The sequence below is a fragment of the Aquila chrysaetos genome, chromosome 8 (assembly GCF_900496995.4).
Source record: "Aquila chrysaetos chrysaetos chromosome 8, bAquChr1.4, whole genome shotgun sequence".
In the NCBI taxonomy this organism is placed as follows: domain Eukaryota; kingdom Metazoa; phylum Chordata; class Aves; order Accipitriformes; family Accipitridae; genus Aquila; species Aquila chrysaetos.
In genome coordinates, this window is record NC_044011.1 from 42,363,522 (window position 1) to 42,381,452 (window position 17,931).

A 17,931-nucleotide genomic window follows, 5' to 3' on the forward strand; every position below is an offset into this window, starting at 1 on the left:
TCCCTGTTGTGGCCTTTTCATAGTGGTGTCTAATTTGGGGTTTACGTTACAGCGAGATGCTCCTACCTTAGCCGCGCTTGCCTCCTTTCTCCTGCAGAACTCCCGCTACCAGACCTACCAGCGGATGTGGAACTACATGCAGTCGAAGCAGCCCAGCGTCTTCGTCAAGAGCACGGAGGAAGGGATTGCGCGCGTGCTGAACTCCAAGTACGCCTTCCTGCTGGAGTCCACCATGAACGAGTATTATCGTCAGCGCAATTGCAACCTCACGCAGGTCGGGGGCCTTCTGGACACCAAGGGCTACGGGATTGGCATGCCCGTCGGTAGGCAGTGAAGAAAAATTCTAGTCCTTCTCAGCTGTCGGCAGAGGACCGGAGCATTTGAAAGGCTGAACCGGCTTTAAAGCCAACGTCACGTTTCACAGCTCTGCCCAGGGTCATTTTTTATCTCGGGAGGAAAATCAAATACGTTGCAGTTGCCCAAGGTGCATGCTCAGAGCCAGATGACGAGACCCTGCTCTGGTCCAGAGCCATGTGACACGCGACTGTGGCTCTTTAAATAATTCATGTGAAAGATGTTTCAAAACTGCTGCTTATTTTCTGCATATGTGCTCTTTGCTGACTGTTTCCTTTTTGAATCATTTTGTGCTCCTTGTTTTATCTCAGAAGTGCTGTAAAAGTAATGCTGTTGCAACTCTTTTAGTTCTTAGCACAAGTTTCCTAACAGCTGGTGGTTCTTAAAAGTCCAGGACAGAGAATTGGGCAATTCAGTGACTACCTCAGCTAATAATCAGGTTTAACAAATGCAGGGTTTTTGTCTTTCAAATATGAGAGCTAGCAAGAGAACATCATCTCCCAGGGCAGCACGGAAAAAGGATGTAGTAGTTGTTATTCCAAGCAATCAGCTGATCTTTCGGCCAGTCTCGAAGGCTCGGGAAGCCTTGTTCCTGACCTTTAAGCACCTGCACTTAGCAATACAAAGTTAAGGTGAATTACGTAAGAACCGTCACACAAACAGTAACTATAGTTTAGCTAACATGTATAAGCTTGTAAAGTCACAGTAACCTGATTGTGAATACAAATCTTTACTTTCAGGACTAAATTTGTTCTGACATTGTCTTGTTAAACAGTGAAACTGTAGCAGATAAGAAGAGCAGAAAGCTGCTCGCTGGGACAATAGTGCAGAGTTACCAGGAGAACTGCGGTCTTTCCCACGGCCCTTCTTCTGGATCTCTGGTAGCTGGCATCACGAAGGCTGCAGTAGAGCTCGGTACTGAGCGCAGAAGTGAGCCTCCTCTCCCATCAACGTTTGGGCTTGCGTGCAGGTCGAACTGCCTGCTGTTGCAGTGCACCAGTTTGAGGGAAGGAGTGTTAGAGCAAGGCTGAAGTTCGAAGCGGAGCGACAGGAGAAGGGACCTCAGTGGTCTGGAGGAGCAGCGGGTGCGAAACTGAACTGCCTCTTCAGACCCTGCCCCTGAAGGCCAAGCTCCCCCTTGTAATGGACCTCTTTAAATGGCCTACGTGGGTCTTGGTGGACAGGCAAAATTACCATCTGCATGTGACATTAACCAGTTGACGGTCCCAGCAGGGAGGCAGCAGGATTCAAGGGCTTATATGGCCTGGAATGCCTTCCGAACCGTTCAGAGGCAAGCTTTTGTAGTTGGGCACACTGGCAGGGCATCGTGGCAGGGATGAGCGGGGAGGAAGGCTGGCCGAGATGGTGCCTTACCACGTACCTTTTGGTGTTGCAGGCTCTGTGTTTCGCGACGAGTTTGACCTGGCCATTCTCCAGTTGCAAGAGAACAACCGCCTGGAAATCCTGAAGCGGAAGTGGTGGGAAGGAGGCAAGTGCCCCAAAGAGGAGGACCACAGAGCCAAAGGTAACCCGCGCCGCTCTCCGGTAATGTGCTGAAGGCACTAGGCAGTAGAAGCACCCCTGCCAGCAGCGCAAGGATGAACATCCATCTGCACATGAGCACTGCCAGGTTTTCTGCCTGAGAATTACTTTTTCCCCCCTTCTTCTGACCTGAGATTCCTTCCTTCACAATTCAAGGAGAAAGCCAAACGGCTCTGCTGTGCCTCATGCTGTGTGTTTTTGCCTGGGGCAGAGATAGCGGAAACAACCAAATGACAAATATTGGAGGCATATGGAGGGTAAATTAGCTTCTAATGAATGTCTGGGAAAATAGATGGCTAAAGGGATCAGACCAAAATCCTGGGTTCCTTCAAGGGAGATGGATCTCCACCACAGGCCCGCTGGTTAATGGCTCCAAGTGAAAGCGCCTTTTAAACAGCCGGGGGAAGGGACACAAGGACTTTGTTAGTACATCTGTAAACCGAGGAGCAAACTCTTTTGGGTAATGCTATGCAAATTGCCATAAAATCTACCACATTACGCTGATGTCCCAGTGTGAGAGCAGTTGCCAGCTTAACACAGTTGCTGCATTTTTTAGCTTTGGCAGTCACCGTTTCCTCAGCAAGTGTTTTCTGAGAGGCCAGCAGGTCCCCCAGTTGAAAGAACAGTCTTCTGACCTTTCTGAGCACAGAGATGGAGAGCCAAGCCGGGTCCCCGGTAGCTCTTTTGTTTTCTTGACGTGGCAGCAGGTGTAGGTGTGTGTGTCTGTGCCGTTCGTGAGCTAGGCTGGATGAGACCCCACGGGGACTGTGAGCGGGTGCTCCCTGTTGGGCAGTGCTGCACTGCAGGCAGCCCGGGCTGTTAGTCTCGAGACAGAAGGTGCTGGTCCAGTGTCAGACATCAGGCCTCAGGGCAAGGCGATAAGCTAGTCAAGAAGTTACTTTTGAAGGCAAGCAGGCACATGGGAGTCTTCTCCTCCATGGACTGTGCAAAAAGCAACTCTGGAGTCCAGTCTGTGGGCTGTTTTGAGATGGCTTTGGATGGGGGCAGCTGGGAAGCAGGCTCCTGGGCTGTTTCTGGCACTACCCAGCATGCTCTGTGACCCTGGACAAGTTTTTCTGCTGTTTTGTGCCCTCTGTCATGGCTGACTTTCTCAGTTTGGGAAATGAGGAAGGCTGTAGCCTGCTGATATGTGTAAATGGAGGAAGGAAATACCCACTCCCAAGCCCATCAAGAGGTATCTGAGGCGGCATCCAGGTAGAACGATAGAAGGATGTAGAGAGAAGTACTGGCCCTAAATTCAAATTTGAGAGCTGCTAGGTGGAGAGGATGGCCTTTATCTTTGGTCTAAACCGTGATTATGAGCTACGTTTTCTGCCCTGCAATTGTTGTCTTAGTGGAGACATCTCTGTGAAGGGCTGATTTACAGAGTCACTAGATTGCTCCGGAGGCAATGCCAAAAGAATGACGGAGGAGGAGGGAGAAATGTGACCTCCTAAGTTTTAGAACAAAACAGGTCAGCTATTTACAGGGATTTTGGTGAAATTTTATGTCTAAAAGCCACGCAGAGATTAAGTCAATAAATCATTGATTCTTACACTTTGATTTAATGCTACAGAGGGGAGAGGAAGATTTTTATAGATGTTCTTGTTGAGTAATGGCCTCATACAGTCACCTCAGTGCAAAGCACTGCATGCTTTTTAGTAATCAATCCAATCAGGGGCCCAGTCCACTTGAGACCCGAAACCAACAAGCACAGGAGAGATGAGCCATTTCTCGGACAGCGTGTGCTGAGGCTGGCACTGCTCCCCGGCTCCTCTCACAGTCTTGCTCTGCAGGGCTAGGCGGAGGCACAGGCTGCGGTTTTGGGGACAGGGGGCACGGTGGGAAGTGAGGTGACAGCCTCGGCACACAGAAAGCTCAGGCCAGGTTCTCGAGGGGTGGATTTTCCTCCCAGCTGGTGAGCTTTCTGGGGTGCAAGCTGTGTAGGACAGGGCTGGCAGCTGCCGTGCATGCGATTTAGTCCCTCCTCTAAGTGAAGCTGTGTGCACGTGCGGCATTTGGCCCAAGGTGGCTGAACGGCTCCTGTGATCCGTAGAGAAGGTAGTCATCCCGTTGTGAGTTGTCCAAGGGAAGTGAGATGAGTCGCCCCATGGAAGGGGCCGTTTCCTCCTCATGGGCCAGAGGGTGCTGGGCAGAGAGCACCCAACCCATAACCAGGTACCCCTGGGTGGCAGGCACCCCATTCGGTCACCATATAGCGTGAAAGTGTTGGGTCCTGGCCTTGTTTGGAACCTCTCCTTGGTACTGCAATACAAGCAGCTGTAAGCATTTTTCACCAGCACTTTGTAATGCAATCAAAGGAGCTTTTCTTGGTGCCAGCTTCCTTTAAAGCCCTTTCTTGTCGTCTTCATCTCTGCTTCTTTAACAACATTGCTCATTTTCCTTTGCAAAGTTCAAAGCAACTAGAGCTGGGCGAATAATTTGCAGGGATTAATGTGCCCGATTGATCTCTCATTTTTTCTCCTGTTTTCAGTTTGTCCACAAATTGCTTTGTACTTCCCTTCAATGTACTTGCTGTTTATCTGCAAAATCATCATTTCTGAGAACGCATCTTCGATCGTGCAGCTATTGCAAGTCATTTGGTTTGCCATCTGAGTCATGCGGTTAGCTATTAATAGGACAGTGCTGGCTATGTGTTTTTGGTCCCCGGCTGGGTACACGTAACGCCAACTAAACAGCAAAGCGTTGGGATTTCTGTTACAGCGATGCTTGCAATTTATGTTGTGTCTGCCTCTGCACAGCATTGTCTCTTCTGCTTTATTTTAGGCCTGGGAATGGAGAATATAGGTGGAATCTTCGTGGTTCTCATCTGTGGCTTAATCGTAGCAATTTTTATGGCAATGCTGGAATTTTTGTGGAGCCTTCGGCACTCTGAACAGTCAGAGGTAGGACCTGAAATTGTCCTGAGGTTTTAGTGTGTTTTCATTGCTATCTGCGGGGTGCTCGGCAGTGCAGTGCTCTGGAGCAAGTAATGCACCCAGGCTGAGATGAGCGTTCCTCGTAATGAGACCTCAAACGCACAAGAAGGCTAGGTGCATTGGGCAGGGTCTAAAATGCACGAGCTTCTCATGCACTCCTACTAAGATCAAGGCTGTAGGGATGCTCCAAGGGCTTTTGAAGGGATCAAGGATGTGTGCAACGTCCAGGTACCTTTCCTGGAGATGGGATCACCTGAGGATTTCTACCTGCAATGGGTTTGGGTCTCGTGTTGATTTGGGGATCCAGAACACAGGAGGGTCTCTGACAAGAGGCGGAATCTGTTGGCCTAAATCAAGCATAAATGTCCGAGCATTGGTGCGGAAAGCCAGTGGCCAGATTAACGACCGAGTCCGTAACACTTTGGCATCAGAATCCAGAGCAGACGCAGCGCTGCTGGGCTCGCAGCTTACTTAGGTGAGCAGTATGTCTCGGGTCTGCCTTCCAGGTGTCGGTGTGCCAAGAAATGGTGACGGAGCTGCGCAACATCATTCTCTGCAAGGACAGTTTCCACCCTCGTCGGAGGCGAGGGGCAATGATACGGACTCGCCCCGTTATCCCGGAGGATCGCCGAGCCCGCAGCACAACCACGCTCAGCAACGGGAAGCTGTGCAGTGGGGGCGAGCCAGATCCACTGGCACAAAGACTGGCACAAGAAGCCGCCCTGGTTGCCCGAGGGTGCACGCACATCCGTGTGTGCCCCGAGTGCCGCAGGTTTCAGGGCCTCCGGGCACGGCCATCTGCGGGCTCGCCCGCGCAGAGCGAAGAGAGCTTGGAGTGGGAGAAGACCACCAACAGCAGCGAGCCCGAGTAACGCTGGGGCAGGGGGCGTTGGGGTGGGCCGAGAGGGTCCTGTTCCATTTTACAGAACACGGACTTGTACAATGTCAACTTGTTTTTAAATTAAAAGCAGTTACCCAGCTTCTCCAGAGCAAGGCGGACCTTTGGGCTGACGCGCAGGCCTGGCCAGGGGGTCGGCTTTGGTTTCGGCGTCGGAGAGGACGTGCGTCTTGCTGAAGCCTGACGCAGCGGGAGCGAGCTCCTCCGGCTGGTCTGTATCCAGCGGTTGTCTCCGTGCCACCGCGCGGCTCCAAGGCAGGAAGAAGGGACGTGGTGGGTAACTGGCGTAGCAGATATTGCCCACCCAGGGGCAAGAGCGGTTCTTGGAATTTCTCCACCCCAGGCCAGGAGAAAGGACGCTGGCTCCGTCTCCCCATCACATAGACTTACCAGGGGATGTTCTCAAAGGGTGGGGGGAGGGTCTTTTTATTTGACGCGGATAAAGGATGGGAAGGGAGGAGCCATTATTTCGTTTTGGTTTATTTTGGGTACATCGGGACCCAGTCTCCAAGGCACCGGGTTTCAGGTGCTGAACTCTTCTTCCTTTTCAGAGTGTGGCAGGTGGACTGAGGAAGGAAGGGAAGGATGGGATGGGACACGCTCCCCGTGAGAAGGAGCATTTGCTGAAGGTCCATCTGAGGAGTTGTTAAAATACATCTACATATAAATATATATATATACACATAGATATATATATATTAAAATGCCAAAAACCAACCAACGAACACAGTGAACTCAAAGAGGCCTTGAAACGTCTGGAATTTCAGGGGTTCTGTGTCTTTTGTTTAGTTCTGGGGTTATCTTTTGCTTTTTTTCCTTTCTGTTTTTAGGGTGCGGGTGGGAGAGCCTTTTGAGGAAGGTGAGGAGGGAGCAGGCGAGAGTGGGGAGCGCTGGGGAAGGCTGCCCTTTCCCGCCCGCGGAGGGAGGTGGTGTTTGCTGCCCACTGTCGCTCCCCAAGGCATCCATGGCCCGTGCTCTGCACGTTCCTGAACAAGTGACTCTGAGCTCTGCTCCAGGCTCGTGAGCTCCTCTTGTCCATGATCCACGGAGCACCCTCAGCTTCGAGGATGACTTACAGCCCGTGTCTAGCAGTGATGATGCCGCACAGCATTTGACAAAACCATTAGCCCGGGATCTGATGTAAGGAAAATATTTACTTCCCTAGCAACAGCAGCAGCTCACCCTCTGTTTGGTACAGACGTGGGTTTTACATTGACAAGTTTAATTTTCGGATTGAAAAACAAATTCTATGCAATTTCTGATTGTAAAAGGAAAGAGACAACAATGGAGAGGGGCAGGGGAGAGAAAGCCTTGAGTGAAGGTACATCCTGTTCTTGAATTGTTTTCTTTTCTTTTTGTCTTGAATGTACTGAAATAAAAGATGTCCTTGTATAATCATGCTTTTCTTTCCTCTTTCCTTCCCTGTCTACACTCACAAAAGTCATGAGGCAGTTTGAGGCCTGCCTGCTCAGGGAGAAACCCAACAACTCCCCACCTGAAAGGGAAGAGGTGCTTTGGCTGTTGCAGGTCTCTGCTGCCTGAGTGCACCACACCCGTGGTGTTGCCGTTATCTGTAGCTGAATGGAAATGGGAGGAAAAAAAAAAAAAGAAGAAAAGTCCAAAAAAAGAAAGCCCAAGATACGTGGTGGTAAGGGGGGAAAAAAACCATAACTAACAGCAGTGCAGTCTGTCCGGGTGGCTCAGGTTTCCACACGATGTGGACCATGGCAGTTACAGCCTTCCCAGACCTCCTGGTTGGAGCCCCGTTGACCGGGGCTGAGGGTTAGGGGCAGCGGGTCAAATCCATCATGTTATCTCAGGCAGGAGCCTGTCTGCAGCAGATGTTTCTGAGGAGGATATGCAGGGAACAGGACGCGATGCCATGGCGATGGGCACGTTAGGGTGGTTCTGTTGTTTCCAGCAGCGTGTGAAAAGAAGTGTCTGCCACACATCGACAGTAAAATGTGCGCGCTCGGAGAGTGCTCGTGCAACAAGGAGGAGAGGATTTAGACCTTGTTATGCAGGATGTCATAGGAGATGTTCACAAAAGTCCTTTCTGGCCTTCATATCTCTAAATCTGTGGGATGTTACCCTCTCCTGGACTGAACAGAGCCGTGAAGGTGCAAGCGTGAGATGAGGTAAGGCTTCAGCAGAGCCGTGGGATTGGAGGGGCAGATCCTCAGCTGAGGTAAGTCAGCAAAACTTCCATCCCTGCATTCTGTAAGGATCTGGGCTTGGTCTTTCAAAGTACTGACAGCAACACTAGAGACATTTGAGTGTGCCTGTGTTGTGTTTAAAGGCCGACATGTTTTTACGAGCAGCAGAATATATTCATCAAAAAGAAGCAGCTTTTTAAAATTTATTTACAGATTAGCAGAAGAAAAGGCTCCATGAATCATTTATCAGACCTGATGTTTTTTCACCCCTTCGCCGCAGTGAATAAAGAGGGATCTTGACAGAGCCAGACATTATTCCTCTGTTTCTGCAAAGATCTTGCAGTCATCTGCTCAGACAGAGGATGTCAGGAAAAAAATGATGAGAAACCACCTGGTTTCTCACCGTCTTTCCTTTTTCTCTCTCCTGTTAGCTTGCTCCACCCATATGGTATTTTATATCTGGGTCTGTATTTTAAGGAGATTTTTTTTCATGTTGTTCTTGCCCTCTTCTCTCTCTCTCTCTCTCTCTCTCTCTCTCTTTTAAAAAATGTTCGGTGTGTTTGCACTCAGAGTAGAAATGGACCTCAGAAGAGGAGTGGATGGATAAAAGCTGCTGTCGTTTGGATGCGTTTTCTAGTGTCTCTGTAGGTCCTGTATTTTCTGCTCACTGGTGAATAAATACCTACAGGTTTTATACTGGAGGGACCCCACAGCAGACAACATTATGCCTATGCCTGGGTTTCTGCTCATACACATTTGTGTGCCCAGATGGGTTTACATCTCACGTGTTCTCTCTTTCCCCAGTTTTTGCTGTCATCTCTGAAACTATTGTGGGGGCTCTTTTGCTCGGCCGTTCCGAATGCTAATGCAGTTCAAGATCTGGAGTGGTTTGCTGTCCAAAAGGCACTTTCACAGTATTGCTGTCTCCCAATAAAACTTGAGTAATTCTAGTAAGATATCTCTGCAAATTCTACTGGGAGCCAAAGATTAGATCAATTAAAATGTAATACTTTGCTTTATCCCCTCTAACTGTTTTGTTTGATCCTCCTGCTGCCCCCTCTGTTCGGGGTGCCCGGCAGCGGGGCCGAGGGCTCACGTCTCTCCCTGCACTGACATCCAATTCTCCAACCCTGGCTGGGTCGACAGCAGTCTGGCAGGTTCCTAACTAAAAGGCCTGGGATCTGTCCTTGTGTGCTAAAACCCATATTTGTGTTGTTATTCCAGGCAGTTCCATTTTCACCTAATGATAAAAAGCTATTTTCTCCCCGGAGGTTGCATGGGTGAAGGTATTAACAAGGCTTGGATGAATTGAGTGGTGTAAGTAAAATAGAAAAGGATTGCTCTGTGAACCGTGAGAGCCCACAGGACTTTGGGAAGAAAGACAGTGAGCTATAAATTATAAAATAGAGACTGAACCCTTTGGACCTTAGTTGTCCTGAGGCAGAAATTTTTTAACCATTTCAGATCCACAGAAATCTTCCCTGCTCCTGCCCTGCCAAGTCTGCTTCTCTCCCTGAACCTTAAGTGCCTTACCAGGTAAGTGACCCAAAAGGTGGAGGAAGAGGCAAAAGGAATAGCTATTGTTTTGCTTTGCTTTTTTTGCAGTTACAGAAAGGGTCTGGAAGGGTTGTGAGTCCCAGCAGTCATATGTAGGCTGGTGGAGATACCTACAGCACTGGTAACTGCAGCTGTGGGCACAGGGTGACAGGGCTAGACACAGGAATCTGGGTAACTGGTTTTGATGGTTCTTGGGTGATGACTCTGAATGGTAAAGACGTCCCTTGGGAAAAGGAAAGGACCTGTAGGCAAGGTCTGCTCAGTGGAGGCTGGATGATGACTTTGTTCTAAGCTTATGAAAGAGCAAAGAAGCAAAGACGGGCTGCTTTGGGGTGAAGCTGTCAAGATTTGGCTATGAAAAGGCTGGTATGAGTGATCAAAGTCCCCTCCATTGGCTTTTGTTTCATTTAACTCTGAGATTAATTATCTGCAAGACGTGTTTCTCTCTTCTACTTCACTTGTGTATCCAATGAAGGTGATGAAATTTGTCGTGGTGGCTTTGACTATATGGCTTTGATTAGAGGGAAAAAGTAGCACTGCGCATTAGAAGGAGAGCCTGCCAGTGAGGCACTGCTCTGAAGAAAGGGAAATAGCCCCGATAACCTAGAGGCATAAGTGGAGGCAGAATCAGCCCAGTGATCTGCAAAAGGAACTGCAAACTGCTGTCAGAAATGGTAAAAAGTAAGTCTGGGCTCACGCTTGATACTTGCAAGTCTGCTGAGTTTTGTCCCTCCTTGCTGAATATCTAACTGTGAGGGGACGGCACGTCTGCCTGAAATGAGGAGCTGCAACTTGAACAGAGCTAGCGGAGCAACGGCTCAGCGTGACGAAACGCCTGCTGAACAGAGGATAAAGCACCCACAGTTCCAGAAACCCCATTAGAGTTTGATGGCCACTAACTGATTGAAAATACAGAGCTGAAATCTTCTGTGTACAAAGTAGCATTGATGAATTCAGTATAAATAGGCTCCTCTGGAACTTGATACCACACTGGGAAAATCAGCTCTCTGTCAACTGGGTCGGACAATGGGCAGGTTTATGCATCCTTCAGGGAGATTTTTTTTTTCCCTCCAAAGGGGAATCTGCTGTGCTCCAGTTAAGTTAATAGTCTGATTTGTGGCCGGACTGCAACATTTCATCCCGGAAAGCATTCCAGCCGGCAGATGAGGATCGCTCGCCTTGCCACCGATATGCAGCTGCCTGGAGTGGGGGGATGTGCGGCAGTCCATCATCAGCACAAAGGGCCACACAACAGCGGCGCTCTGAAAGCTCTGCTGAGGCCACGTCAGTAAGAAAATGAAGGAAGCTACCTTAATTAACAAAGGCTTTCTCCTCTGCTGTGTGTAGGTCTGCAGTTATCGGTGTAGCTGGCAGTTCTCAAAGACTGAAATGACAGTAGTTGGCTGTAAAAGAGATAACTGTCAGATTAGCCAGTACATATCTTCTGCCTAGGTTTTCTATATCATACCTATCTTGAAGCATCTCCATGTATCAAAGGGACTAGTTGGCCATTTGCCTTTAAAAAGTACCCTTTCCGATGTGATAAATAAGGGTCTATTACAATGGAAAGACCTAACATTTCTTGTTTCTTGACTTAGGATGTTTTGGAATAGTATTTTTCATGCTTTGATCAATTTGTACAGACTAATCTTTTCTGTTGTTTTTATTGTGGTGCTTGTGTTTTCGGTGTCTCACGTATTGAGCTTAGGGTGCAAGGGAGAGAAAATGTCTGTTGGAGTGTAAAGGCAGCGAGAAGGGCCATTCCTGGCAGATGGAGTTTCTTCTCACTGCCCATCAGGACTCCTGCGGAGTCGCACCCTCAGCTCCTCTAAGTCAGCTGGGAGCTGTGCTGGGCTGTGCCTGCTGGGGAGCTGGTCCAAAGTGGCTGCTAAAAATCCCAATTGGTGTGCAGCATGGAGAACAGAGAGGACTTGCTGCTTTGTTTGGGACAAAATGTTAACTGAGGTAAGGGGGAATTTCACTGACATTGGTGAGGAGAAGGCAATTTAGACCAGTATGGGTGAGACCCGTGCTTTTTCAAACCTGTTATCTTCCGTCTTTTCTCTTCCTCTCTCTCTGCCTTCCAAGCACCTTTTTCTTTCCTATTCATCCCTCAAATACTCCTCCTTATGTTGCTCAGTCTCAGAAAAAAGGTCTCAGATTGGCTTTTGCCTGAACTCCCAGGAAATGTTCATGAATGTAGTCTTCTGGCTTTTCAGGCTTAGCTCTTGCTGAGCTGAGATTTAAAGCAATTTATTTTGAAGCCAAAAGTGAATGTAAATGAGGAGAAAGAACTAGGGGAGGAAAAGAAAAAAGACCTCTTATTCCCAGGTGAGCACTAAGTTGTCTGATCTGCCTGCCTAAAACTGATTGTTCTTCCAGAGTCTACAGTAAATACCCTTGCGTGTTAGTGAGCACAGCTGTAGAGGATGCTCTGATTATTGCTTGCTGAACTAAACTGGGACAAGGAGGTGAACACACAGCCTCTGGTTTTATTCCCAAGCCATTGATCAGCCACAACATCTTTAGCCCTCAGACAGCTGAAATGGAGGTCACAACGTGGTAGGGAGCCAGACATTAGCAGGAGGCTACCAAGTGTCTGCGCTCTGAGGTCCTGTGAGCCAGATTGCTCTCTTCTGCGAGGAAGGTTTGGTTGCCGGCCGTTTCAAATGGCCCCAGCATGTTGCTGGCCATGCGACTGGGTCAAACCTATGGGTATTTCTTTTTGAAGCTAGACCTTGAATGTAAAAACGGGGTTTTGTAAGGGAGTCTCTTTGTGAGGGAAGTCTGCTGGTTTAGCAGACGTAATAGTTACTCTGACCAGGCAGTTTCATTATAATTCCCCCGCGTGGACACTATTTCGAGGCCGCATCATTATTCTGGAACGAAGCCCCCTTTTTTTGGTTTATTTTTGGACGAAATCATGAGCTGCTAGAAAGTAGCAGCAAGGATGGCAAAACTGGATGGCAAAAATGCCACCAGGCCATAGCAGGCACAACGGGACATCCTCTCATAGAGGATGCTATGCTCTGGCTGGCTCGTGGTTATTTCTGTCTGTGGTGGCCGCTGTGTCCCAGCAGCAAGAACAGCAGCAAAGCTATCACTCCACCGGCTTGCTGATCCGCGTCGGACTTTGGGCTAAGCCTGCATCCCTTTCCTGCTTGGGCTTCCTTGACAGCAAGATAGGGATGAAGACCTGCCAAGCAGAGGAAGGACGGAGCAAGGTCTGAGGCGCCGACTTGCAGGGTGGGAGGCCACGACCACTCACTATCGCTGCCCCGGCAGCGCTCGCTGGGGCTTTGGCAACGTCACTTTACCACCCTGGGCCTCCGCTCTGCCTTGTAAAATGGGGATGACCTGAGTACTTCCCAACCTCGCTGTGTTTACTAAATACCCTGTCAGAGAATAGAAGCAGAGGAAATTCTTTGGATTAATGTGTAGGACTGGAGGGGGTCTGGCAAGGTTTAATCTGTTCATGTTTGCAAAGGACTCCGAGAGCTTTCGATGAAAGCGAGTGGAGATTTGCCAAGTGTTTGCTAACATTAATGGTTAATTATTATGAATGCTGGCAGCCTACATACTCAGCCAGCATCGTTCTCCGAGCGAGATCCAGACCTGTAATGGAGTTGTTACACACACAAGACAGGAAGAGACAGCTTCTCCCTCTGTTTGTCCCGTTCTCCCAGCCAAAGTCCCATTCCAAAATCAGACAGCAGTGGCACTTTTCTGTCTCATAGTAACAACTAGTTACGAATCCAGAGCATTTGGCAGAGGAAGACCTAGCCATTTTCCTGTCTGCACTCATTTCCGTCTGCTGGTGCCCTTTTTGTCTGGCTGAACGGAATGGAAATCGTGGTCCAAAATGAGATGTGTCCTGAACGGGGCAGCGCATGGGTGCCATGCTGTGCTGCGCAGCAGGGACAGATCCAGAGTTGACTGGAGAAGGGCACTGGGCATAATCCATGCCTAGGTTTGCCCTTCTTGCTGCTCAGGCTGGGTCAGCGAGCACCTGGCCATGCCGCGGCACTTCCCAACACATGAGATGCCACGCTGGGGGATCAGAGGAGAGGACACGGCAGTTCACACGTGGGTTTGGAGAGTCTCATGAGTGTGGCAGGTCAGCTGAAGAAGAGCAAGCCTGGTCGGCTGCATCCTGCACTGCGTGCCCAAGTTTGCGACAGAATCTGCATCATGATGGAGAGGGTGAGACAGCAGCCAGCTGAGTGAGTCTAGCCGTGAGTGTGTGAGATTTGATTTGGCAGACGTAATTTGATGGCCAGTACCATTGCAGCAGTACCTCAGAAAGCTGCCTTTATCTAATAGTAGCCATCCGGAAAATGAAATCAAATGAATAAAAGGCTCAAGGTCCATTTGGTCCTATGAACATGCCTAGCAATTGCCAAATTATGAAAATCCAGTAGATCTTCAGACTGCACCAGTACTGATCTATTTTTTTATTTCTGTGTTTGAATGTGCAGTCTGAATTTCTGAAGTTGAAAGCTGCATCGTTCCTATCTTTTGGCTACTGATAGTATATTAGAATTATGACTGTGGAGTAATGTTTGCTCTAAAAGGTAACTTCAAGGTGCATTAGTCTCAGATAATTGACAGAGACCGAAGAAGTGATTTGGGAAGCGCTTATGCAGAACCAAAGATCTTAGTGAATTGTTACCTTAAATTAATGGTCTAGTGAGAAGCTGCTTGGAGTTGATCAGCTGGTGGTAGTACTAAATGAAGCCAGGCTTTAAAGTTATTAGCAAAATATCTGTGAGACAGCGCTGCTATGGATTTATACACTAGCATTGTGTCTTAAGGGACCCAAATCTGCAATGTTGCTCCAAGTCCACAGGACTTCCCTGGCTTCGATGGGAGGAGAGAGCGCTCAGTATCTCTCAGGATTGGGCTCTTTAGCATGCTGGAGCTCAGGTTAGGCCAGCATGGCTAACAGGCTTCACACCTTTAACTCCCTTCTTAATCCCCAGATGAAATGAAAGGTCTTCTCTCAATACTTAGTAAATCTCCAATTTTATTTCTCATTATTAAATCATGAAATTGGCCATAAATGTTTAAATTAAGTGAAAGGAAGAGAGATTTGTGAGAAAATTGAAGTCTCTTTGAGGAATTGAAGAATAATCTCCAAGGATGAAGGAAGTTGCGTTTGCCAAACGCAGAAGCAAAAGGATTAAAAAGCTACAGAAAAGAAGTAGAAAATTGCGTATGTTTCAAATCCTCTCCCCCACCCTCCCCCTAAAACCTCTGGTGATTTAAATGTAGGGGAAATTATTCTGATAAGCAGCAGAGTCTACTAGATGCTCCTTCCTCTGCTGCTGCCATTTTCTCCATGTGCGACCCAGAGAAATTCTGTGATTTTGATGGGTCTGTGTCCCCATGTGTGACAGTGACACTGCTTCCCTGGGCGCAGCAAGACCTGTTGAATGTTATTAGAGTGGGTTGGGAATTAATTGGGTTTAGGAGCTTCACTCCAACTAGAATGAGGCCTGGGTTTTTTTGTGTGGGTTTTTTTTTTTTTTTTTTTAATGAACATAGTGAGTAATTAACTGTTTGATTTTTTCAGACTGTGCTTGATTCTCTGTCTCAGGTAATTTTTCAAGAGTACATGCATTTTTTTTTTTTTTTTTTTTGCCTGAAAGATCTGCTCCAGATCACATCGGAGTGAAAATAGGGGAGTCTCTGACTTGTATTCTGAACATTAATAATGGTTCCCTTCTGGCCTCAGTGTGTACAAACCTATGAACCTGCTCGAACCCTGGTAAGTGCCCCCCTTGACAGTGGGTGACGTTTATTTGTGGCGCATTAGAAGTGTAAGTAATGAGGAAAGGATTGTGACTGGAATTTTTTCAGATATTGAGGATGTTTTTGTTGCTGAGGTTGATCAGGTCCAGCTCTAAAAGTATGAAAATAATGAACTTGGATTTGGGTTGCTGCGTCACCTAACATGGGCATGTCGCTGGGGTGAATGCCTCTTAAGCGGCACTTGTTCTGCATGCGTGACCTAGCTCCACCATTGCCGAGTACCACGGTTGGTATCCCCTGCGTGACCAGACAAGGAGGAAGCAGACAGAGAGGTGACTCTAGTTCCCATGGCCTGTTTAATCCTGGAGGAGGTGGCGGTGGGAAAGAGGGGAGCCTGCCAGGGAGGGGTCACCCGGGATGGCCAATGGTAGTAAAAGCTTTGGCAAGCGGATACTTGTCTGCCAGGGAGGAGTAGACTGAGACCCATCAAATTTATTTCACTTGAACAATGAGACAGCCAACTCACGATAAGCACATTCAATCAGCGCTAGCCTGGGCTGAATTCAAACCAGCCCCTAGAGGTGAAAGACTATATTGTGTTAACAATTCCCTGACTTGTCCAGTCTCCGTTGAAATGGTCTGTAATGTAGGCCAGGGGATACACTGGTCACTTTCCCACACTTGCAGCACTGACCCAGCGCAGGTTAACGCGGGCATCTGTTATACCCAGTTGATCTGTAACTATAGAAAGCAGCAACTGAAATGTATTTCAAATCAAAATGTAGCCTGCTGGTGCCAGTTACCAGCTGAAGTATGCTCTGTCTGCCTTCTAGCAACTAAATAGCACAGGTAAGTTGTGTAAAAAAAAAAACATGAGGACTGTTAGCAAGTGTAGCCTCTGAATGCAATGGAGTTCTTTATCTCACTGAAACAGATATGAGAAGTAGGGGGGGAAGGCAAACCAAACGGAGACAAAGCTCATTCCAGAAAGTATTAAAAGAACCAAATAAGCCATTCAGAGCATGCAGGTAGATTTTTTTTTTTTTTTTTTTTTTTATGGAGCGTTAGCAAGGCAATGTTCATCTGTGCTGGCCCGCATAGGAACAAAATAAAACCAAAGTTGTGTCAACAGGGTAATAAGAAAAAAACACCAAAGTGTTTTTCTCTCTGTGAAATGGAAATCAGGCCCCTGAAAGCCATGCGTACATTTCAGCGCTGACAGTGTGGGCTGCCAGTGCTCTACTGTAAGGAGTCCAGGGGTGGTAGGGTGGCACACAGCAGAATTACAAGGAGATAGTGCATGTGATTTGGACCATGCCACCTGAAAACCCTGAACCCTTTGACATAGCGGCAATGCTAGAATTTGCCCCAGGATGTACAGCAGTAATGTGAATCTTCCACGGTTCTGCACCAGGCAAGGTTGGGAAGTCAGTCAGTCTTTCTCCACCGGTGTCATGAAGATACATACCCAATGCTTTAAAAAGCTGCTGTGTGTGAACCAAGCCCCAGCACCAAGGAGAAGCAGGGAATGGGAGACAGGGCGGCTGAATTTTAGGAGTGGTAACAGTCTGGGGCACATCTGATTCAGCCTAACGCAGCTTTTAACTTTGCAGTTGGAGCTTAGGTAACGTGCTGATGGCCCTAACACTGTCAGTGGTCTGCCCGAGGCTTGCTTTGTTTCTTGGGATGGATGTTTTCTGCCGAGAGATCCTTAGTCAAACTGTTTTAGCTCTGGGGGTCCCAGAAGAATTGCTTCCTTGGCCTAGCATGAGTTGTCGGTCCCCCACTTTAGTCTCCTGATTGTAAATCTGGGGGTACAAGCCTATGCCGTCAGTCCAAAGTGAGGCGGGAAACACACAGCAGAGCAGGAGTTAAACAAGTCTCTCACTGCCTGTGCTGATGCTGAACACATTTTCTTGTCCTCCATCTGAGTAGCACCCACAATGCTGCCATTGTATTCTGCTGCCTCAGCGGAGTGTGCATAAATCGGGGTGTGTAAGTAACAGGATAAAGTTGTCCCGATGATGTTACAGGCTCAGGAGAGCGTGTGGATATGCTGCAGCTATTCGGCCATGACTGATGCAGCTCTCCTCCAAACTTCCCTACCTGCGGCAGGAACGAGAGGCCACGTTTCAGGCAGTTTCTGATTCTTATCATGTAATCCCGGCAAGGATGGAGATGGGGAACCAGGCAGGCTCGTTGCTAGGCAGATTTGTCTGACACGGTCTTACTCCCTGTGTGATTGATCATCCTTCTTTCTGAGGTCGTGACCAGCCACCGCAGAAAAGATGGTGCCACCACCGAGCCAGTAAACGGGACAGAAACGGGCAAACTGGTAAAGAACGGCCGGGCGCTGCCAGCAAAGGGGCGCAGCGGCCAGACAGGGGGATGCACCGATATTACAAGTCAAGAATGCGCAACGTTTACCGATTCGCAATGTTTTTATGTACTGTTGTGCAGCCAGGGCTTCCCCTCCTGCCCCTCCAGGGGAGGGTTCTGGGGCGCCGGGCCGGCCTGGGGCGGCCCCAGAGCTCGACCCCGCGGCTGCGGGGATCTTCGCGTCATCTGTCTCTCTCCCCCTGTCTGACGTCACTGCTGAGGTTAGATGACGTCAGAGGACACCGCCCCGCGGGGAGGTGGGGGGAGCGACGACGACGGGGGGCGGGGCGCGCCGCATGCCGGGCCGGCGTCGTCTCCATGGCAACCGGGGGCGCCTCCGCCGGCCGGGCCC

At 48.8% G+C, this 17,931-nt stretch overlaps 1 protein-coding gene across 4 annotated transcripts in view; it reads left to right on the plus strand.

The window, feature by feature from the left end:
- The window catches only part of GRIK4 (glutamate ionotropic receptor kainate type subunit 4), a 139,663-nt gene extending 132,535 nt beyond the window's left edge, over positions 1-7,128 (plus strand). For 2 of the 4 annotated variants that reach the window (XM_041125362.1, XM_041125363.1), the window contains 5 exons: positions 98-323; positions 1,751-1,879; positions 4,684-4,802; positions 5,342-5,703; positions 5,804-7,128. In XM_041125362.1, the coding sequence (XP_040981296.1) occupies positions 98-323; positions 1,751-1,879; positions 4,684-4,802; positions 5,342-5,703; positions 5,804-5,846 (879 nt within the window). In that variant the 3' untranslated portion in view covers positions 5,847-7,128. The other 2 variants (XR_005932999.1, XM_041125364.1) reach the window with 2 other exon arrangements.
- Positions 7,129-17,931: the final 10,803 nt, after the last annotated feature.